At 47.0% G+C, this 7,679-nt stretch overlaps 1 protein-coding gene across 1 annotated transcript in view; it reads right to left on the reverse strand.

The window, feature by feature from the left end:
• The window catches only part of ADAM12 (ADAM metallopeptidase domain 12), a 322,246-nt gene that overhangs the window by 37,603 nt on the left and 276,964 nt on the right, over positions 1–7,679 (reverse strand). Inside the window, exons 15-16 of the mRNA XM_006867472.1 lie at positions 2,913–3,021; positions 2,601–2,799 (exon numbers count right to left, since the gene is read on the reverse strand). Coding sequence (XP_006867534.1) covers positions 2,601–2,799; positions 2,913–3,021 — 308 coding nt within the window. The remainder of the gene's footprint in view (positions 1–2,600; positions 2,800–2,912; positions 3,022–7,679) is intronic.

Here is a 7,679-nt window from a genome sequence, read left to right on the forward strand (position 1 = left end):
CCCTGTGTATCTGAGCAGAAATTAGCCAATGAAACCCTGTGTATCTGAACAGAAATTAGCCAATGAAGCCTTGTATATCTGAATAGAAATTAGCCAATAAAACCCTGTGTATCTGAGCAGAAATTAGCCAATGAAGCCCTGTGTATCTGAATAGAAATTAGCCAATGAAACCCTGTATATCTGAATAGAAATTATCCAATGAAGCCCTGTGTATCTGAGCTGAAATGAGCCAATGAAACCCTGTGTATCTGAGCTGAAATGAGCCAATGAAACCCTGTGTATCTGAGCTGAAATTAGCCAATGAAACCTAGTGTATCTGAGCAGAAATTAACCAATGAAATCCTGTGAATCTGAGCAGAAATTAACCAATGAAATCCTGTGAATCTGAGCAGAAGCTAATTGTCTGATACATATGGATGGAAGACAAGCCCCCTAGGTTGGAGGAAACATGAAGATGGTATAGCACATGGCAAAAGCTTGGTATATTATACAGAAGCTCACCAAGATTGATGAGGCAGGACAGGGCCATGGTTTGGTATGTTACATAGGTTACAACAAAAGATGCGGAAGCGGCAAGTTGGGGCCTGTGTAGACTCAGGGACACCAAGAAACCAAGGGACCAAGAATCTCCTAAGCGAAATACTGAAACATAGGAAGGTTTTCCAAACACTGATTTACACGGAACATCACTGATAACACAAACCGTTCATAGATTTACTCGGCAGACACTGACAGACAGCTCTGTACTTATCAGGAGTTTGCATGCAAAGGCAGTCGTTTGCTAAATGATACTGCTGGTAGAAAGCCGTCCGCCTACTTTCAAGGAACAGAATATACTCCAGACTGAAGGGATCAGGCCTTTTATCTCCCACAAGCTGTTACAAATTAACAGAGGCAAAGAAGAAAAGTCTAATGTTTAGAATGCAGAGGCATTCTGCATCAGGCAAACGCTTCATTGGGCGTTTCGCCCTCCGATCCCCACAGTTCCTATACTGTTAGAAGAGCACCCTCTGAACAGAACAGTCCTAGTGAGGCGAAGGTTAAGCTCTAAGCTGCTAACTGCAAGGTTGGTGGTTCAAGCCCACCCAACAGCTCTGCAGGAGAAAGACTTGCTCCCGTAAATGTAACAACAACAGCGGGCAGTCCTATTTCATCCTGTGGGGCTGCCATGCATCTGAAGTGACTCGAAGGCACCCAACAGTTAGCAACAACACTAAGCAGCTCGAAGCACCCAGAGGACTCCCGAACAAGGGGCTATCACATTCCAGCTGGTAAAGACATCGTGTCCGGGATGGCTGGGAACCCAGCAGGCCCCAGGGCTCCAAGTCGATCCCGACCCCACAGTGACTCTCTATAGGGTTTCCAAGGAGCCGCCGGTGAGCTTATAAAACTCACCAATACTGAGTCCTGGGAAGTTCGATGTGCGTGGCGCCTGACCTGGAGTGCTCAGACAGAAGTTTGAGTGTGAAGCAAACTCGGGTGTGAAGGCCAAAGTAGAATGTGGTTGAAGGAGACAACAAGGACACACGGCACCTTTCATGGACTGGCCTGTTTCCTCAGGAGAAAGCGTGGGTGTCCAGGGTGTGGGTGGGGTAGGTGCAGGGAGTCCCTGGCTCATGAGCTCTACTGTGGGGAGCTGACTTGTATCTGCACCTCCTCTGGGCCCCCTGTTGGTGAATGATTTCCTAATCATTCTTACTATGCGGACGTTTAAAACCACGTGGGGCTGATCCATTTTCTTTCCTAAAACATTTCATTACCAAACACCCACCTGTTGCTGTTGCCTGGATTCCGACTCACAGCAGCCCTATACGACCACGTAGACCTGCCCCGTAGGGTTTCCAAGGCCGCCATCTTTATAGGAGCAGACTGCCACATCTGTCTGCTACATCTGTCTCCCACAGAGCAGCCGGTGGGTTTGAAGCACAGACCTTTGAAACCAAAACCGTTTGGTTTTTCCCAAAGCCGAGTGCTGAACCACTGTGCCGCCAGAGCTCTTTAGATCAACGTGCTATTATTTTGTCTGGTGCGAAGTTTCATGGAAAAGAATCAGGATGTGAACATTTGTTTCTTTTTGAAAAAATTATTTCTAGAGTTCAACATCTCATAATCTATTCACCCCTACCTCATTTTCCCGGCTTTTTTTCCCTCCTTGGCTGACATATCCCCAATCCTTTGCTTCTTTTTCTTCTCATTTACGGGTCTCTGAAACTACACTTGACTTCCCAATCTGTCCAGGTGAGAACAAGTCCCCAAGAACTCGGTGCCAAAAAACCCAGGCCACTGTTCCAAAAACAACACAATATGCTACCGCGGCTCCCTCCAAAGACATTTCCTGGTTGGAAACTGACACCAGACTGCAGAAATGACGCATGAGTATTAATGGGCAGAGAAGACGAGAATCTCAACGGTCAGACCAGGGTCTAGGATTTACAGAGTTTCTCTACCTGATGTGAAGACCTGGCGACGAGAGACTGCATTTGAGAAGTGGATTCAGGAGGCCCACAATGGTAGATTCAGGAACCCTGTCTGTGCACAGCCCGTTTCTCGATGAGCTGTCTTCTAGACTTACACTCATGATGCAAACATCTGGGTCTTACTTTTCCATCGGCACACTTAGTACCGGCGAGCACCAGCCCTGGGTCCGGCAAGTCATCTCCCAGGTACACGTGGGTTCCGCGGCACAGAATCCGGCCTCCTTCCTGCAGTGGGATGTTCGTTTCTATGGAAACGGCATTGGTACCAATGACGGGTCGGTTGGCGCCTCCTTGGCACTGGATTTTCCCACACTTAGCATCTCTGGATGGGCAAGAACAAACAGTCCCCAAAGAGGAAGTGTTTGGAACCATCTCTAAGGTTTGGGGAAGGGGGGCACCAAGTGGTGATGTCACCAGAAAGGACAGGTTCCGTACCTCATCTCGCACTTGGCAAAAGAGCTTTTGGAATCTTTGCCGCAGTTGCCATAGGGGTCCCCTGCAGAGTTGACTCTTTCAAAGCAAATCCCAGGAGCAGGTTTAGCACCTGGAACAGAAATAAACAGCCCTTTCATCTCTGCACGTGTGGCTCATGTTTTCCTGTGGGCCGCACCAGACTCTTGGCTTAAGGTCCACGGATGGGGAGCCTGGTGTTGCGGCTGACACATGCTGTGAGCTGGTTAGTGGAAGCCCCGAGTGTCAACAGCTCACGACAAAGTGAGCCCGTCAGGTCCACCCCCTTCTCTAGGTCTTCTATCTGGAGTTGTCACAAGTCCAGCCTCTTGGAAGGTAAGGCTCAATAGCGGGGCCAATCCCAACCCAACTGAAAGATATCAGCTGGCTGACTGCAGGGGAAGAAGAGCCTGCTTTCTTTCACGACAGCCCACACAATTCTGGTGAGAAAATGCAAGCTAAATCCAGCTCCAAAAAGGAATGATGACCAGTGGAGTAATTTGGAGCAGACATGAGAGAGATGGGAGAGAGGGAGTGAGGGCAGAGAGGGGAAAGAGTGAAAAGGGGGAGAGAGGTAGGACAAGGAGTGGAGGAGAGAAGAGAGGGAGCAGAGAAGAGTAAGCCAGTGAGCTTGCACAGGGAGCTGTTCAGGTCCATGACGTTACCCAGAGAAGTGAACACTAGTTTCAACGGATGCGGCTTTTGCACGGCAGAGATCAATTTTGGAACCATAACACCTGAAGGTCATTTTGCATCAATGACAGTCTGCATCAGAAGGGGAGGGCAGGCAGGCAGGAAGCTCAGAAAGGACCACGGGCAGCTTACCTTCCAACCAGAGAGAGAACAGGTGGTTGGGGTAATCACTGCCAAAACTGTGTAGGGCCTGGAGCTTTGAGTGCACAGTGATTTCTGTTGATGCTGTGAGAAAACTTTCAACCTTCCTGAGATTGAACCACACCCTGTGCTTTCTCACCACATTGATGCAGTTTGGATGTTTCCTCGCATTCTAAAGCTGACCTCCCAAAGCCCAAGCTCTGCCCTGCCCTGCTGGCAATGCCTTCCAAGGTGACCATGAACTTAAGACACCCCCCCCCCCTTCCTTCCCAGAAGCAAGAACATCATCTTTCTTTACCCTGTATCCTCAGTAACCAGCAAACATACTAAGCATCTCAGTGCTCCTAGGTCCACATCCCTTTGATCCCTTTGTCTTTACAATGTGGTTGCACCCCGACACCTCAGCTCCTAGGACTAGGAATTCATCCTTCCATAGTCTGCTCTGCTCCTCTTCTACATCTACCAATCAGGGAGGTGAGGGGGTGGGCAGGGTGGCGTTCAGTGTAGAACTTTACTTTGCATTGACATTAACCCTATTTGATACTTGGGTGGTGTGGAGGTTAATGCACTTGGCCGATTATTAAAAGGTCTGTGGCTTGAACCCACCAACCACTCCACGGAAGAGTGGGATACACATACACAAACACACACACACATCCATCTATTTATCTACCTATCTATCTACCTATCTACCTATCTATCTATCTATCTATCTATCTAATCTATGCCCCACAAACATATAAGAGTTTGAAAGAGGATATTTGTACATGGGTAACCATAGGGAGGAAGCAGGATCACTGTTGTTGCATGGAAGGATTACAGTCACTGAGATGAAACCAAGTGTATGATGTGTTGAACGTAACGTAAAACTGATGACCTTTTCTGTAAACCTTCACTCAATTCACAATAAAAAAAAGCCATCCCCTCAAAGGTGGGACAAAGCTTAAGTCCTCTCAGAAGCAGGGAAACCAGCATGGGGCTCAGGGCTGTGTTTTGACGCAGCTCACACACTAGAGGAAGTTTCGGCAAAGAAAACAAACCCAATTGCCAAAGATGGAGGATCGGGAATAATGGAGAAGGTCCCCAGCAATGTGTTCCACGTGGCATTTGCTACCTCTTGTCTGGCATTCATCTTGGAAACAAAATAGCCAAGATTTTTTTTTTAAACAAGAAAATGTAAATGACTTCTGTCCACTTGTAAGATACTTGAAAGCTTAGAATGACCACACTAAGTCCATGTTCCAAACACTGGGCAGGCTATAAGAGAAACTGTCAGCCCAGGGAGGTACACCCTCCTTCCAACAACCAGCCATTTGAGGTCAAAAGGGCAGCATTTGCCCAGGACAAAGTTCAGAAGGCAGGAAGTTCAGGAAAGGAGAAGGAACAGCAATGGGAAGCACAAGGACGAAGAGAGATGAACGATGTTACACTGAACTGCAATCAACGAGATGAAACAACAACTTGCTCTGAAACAGATATGCTCTGTAAACCTTCACCCACTTCACAATCTAACATTAAAGAAACAATTCCATCTTCTCTCATGAAAAAAATGCCAACTGTTTTCTTATCATTCCTATATTGTTGTGCTGTGGTTGTTAAATACCATCAAGTCAGTTCTAATCCACAGGGACCCAGTATAGGGTTTCCAAGGAGCAATTGGTGAGCTTGAACCACCAACCTTGCTGTTTAAGCCAACTCTGAAGTCCAGTGCATTAACCCACAGTGCCACACCAGAACTCTACACCTACATTACATGCACTTAAAGCCTTTGGATTCCTAGCCATGGGACAAGTAGACACGGTGCCTTGAGTCAACTATGACCCATAGTAACCCTGTATAGGGTTTCCGAGGAGCAGCTGGTGAGCTTGAACCACCGACTTTGCAGTGTGGCACATTAACCCACAGCGCCACCCCAGGACTCCGGCATCACAGTGTAGGTTGTAATTATCTAGAGAGCAATGGAATCCGCAGCCTTACTTCCTGGGGCAGCGGCATCGGTTTTATCTGTCATTTTAGTGTGGACTTCCCAATGCCATCATTTCTTTTGAAAGAAAGATGACATCTTGCAAGAAGCCCACAATTTATTCTCTCATCTCTCCCTTCAAATGACACTATCATGCAAACCTATTTGTCTGATTTAGTCAAATCAGTGCCTTGCTCCCCCCCCTCCATCACCAATTTCCACAGTCCCTATTGCCAAGATCCAGAGATAGAGGCATTTCTTGTATTGAAAAGTTTCTTGTATTTTTCTCTCGTCTCTCTCTCCCAAATCAACCTTCGCATTCTTCAGAAAACAAAGTCCAAATGAACACATTGTAGAATTTCTCTCTCATACCATGGGGACAAAGGGGAGATTTTCCTGACTCCCAGACAATATGTCTCTTGGGCAAAATACCTTCTCTTTCCGTTTGTTGGTGCCTGTTACAGGTGATTAGTGAGTGTAACACCTGAGTGGATTATAATAAACCAAACCCACTTGACCCAGCTATACAGATAAGCACCAAGTGCTTACCAGCCCATCAACACTGCCTGACCAGCTCATCCTGCACCAATCAAAGGGCACCAGAGTCTCTTGAGTGAGAGACTACATAAAACAAACCGTATCTCAGGGCTTCCCTGATGTAAATTGCTTCTGACTCTGAGCATATCGTCATTGGTAAGATTGATTTCCAAATAATGTTTTCAGTAACCAACTGATAAACAACGTTGGCAAAAAGTAAATGTGCTGCCGGCAGAGAAGTGTCCAGTCATATTACAGAAGGAAGAAAAGTGAAATCACACTGACAGGGAATCTTGGCGGATAGTATGATGAAGCTGGAAAGAAAGCGCTACATGCAAGTTATGCAGTTTCAATTGCAGACAACATTGATGTGTTTGGCAGGGACAGAGAGTCCTGAGAGGTGAGATTTATAGGGAAAAAGCAGCAAGGGCAGGGGAAAACATTACACTCTCGGTCAACAAGAACATCATCATTAACAACAACAATTAGAGAAACAAACCAACCCCAAACCCAAAAGGTATTCTAAAAGCATTAGGAGCTGTGGGCATATGTTTTGAATTTTCTATTGCTTTGTTTGTAGAAAGACTGAGAAGCAGGATTATGGTATTGAAAGAGAATGCTGGAATGAGAGAATCACATCTCAGGAGAGATAGGTTAGTCGGAAGGGCTTCACCCGATCAGGGTTTGAACAGCCAACTCTGAGGAATGTGTCAACACCATCTTAGATGGGACTGGAGAATTCTGGATGGCTCAATGACTCAGTCAGGTCTTCAGGGTGTAGATGGCATGGACCAGCAGTGCAAGAACTCAGCAACATCCAGCGCTGCTTTCAGGAGGCCTGAAATGACTCCCAAGCAAACACGGTCCAAGTCCCAGGAGAACCGCTTACGTATCCTTACACTGCAAATGCATCCTCAAGCCCACATTTTCCTTTTCCAAATCATGACAAACTCATCTGAACCACCCACTGTAACACAGCATTAAAAAGCTCTCAACAGAGCACATCTGGCCAGTACGGAGGAAGCTACCTCAACCCCTGGGATGGGTTTGTCTGGGATGAATGTGCCCTGGGAGGACAGTGTGATGCGGTCATATCCTGACTCTGATTCCAGGTTTGGGGAAGATGGAACAGGGCCGGCAGGGCGGATGTAACTCGGGCAGAATCCGGCTGTAAAATCAGCATCAAATACAGCAGGATGACAGTGGCTGAGAAGGCAGTTCTGACTGGTGTTGTTGTTGTTGTTGTTGTTAGGTGCCATCAAGTCGGCCCTGACTCATAGTGACCTTATGCACAGCAGAACGAAACACTGCCTGATCCTGGACCAACCTCACTACTGTTGCCATGCTTGACTCCATCCATAGTGCCACTTGGCCAATCCATCTCGTTGGGGGTCTTCCTCTTTTTTTCTGACCCTCCC

This window comes from Chrysochloris asiatica, unplaced genomic scaffold (assembly GCF_000296735.1).
Source record: "Chrysochloris asiatica unplaced genomic scaffold, ChrAsi1.0 scaffold00105, whole genome shotgun sequence".
NCBI lineage: Eukaryota > Metazoa > Chordata > Mammalia > Afrosoricida > Chrysochloridae > Chrysochloris > Chrysochloris asiatica.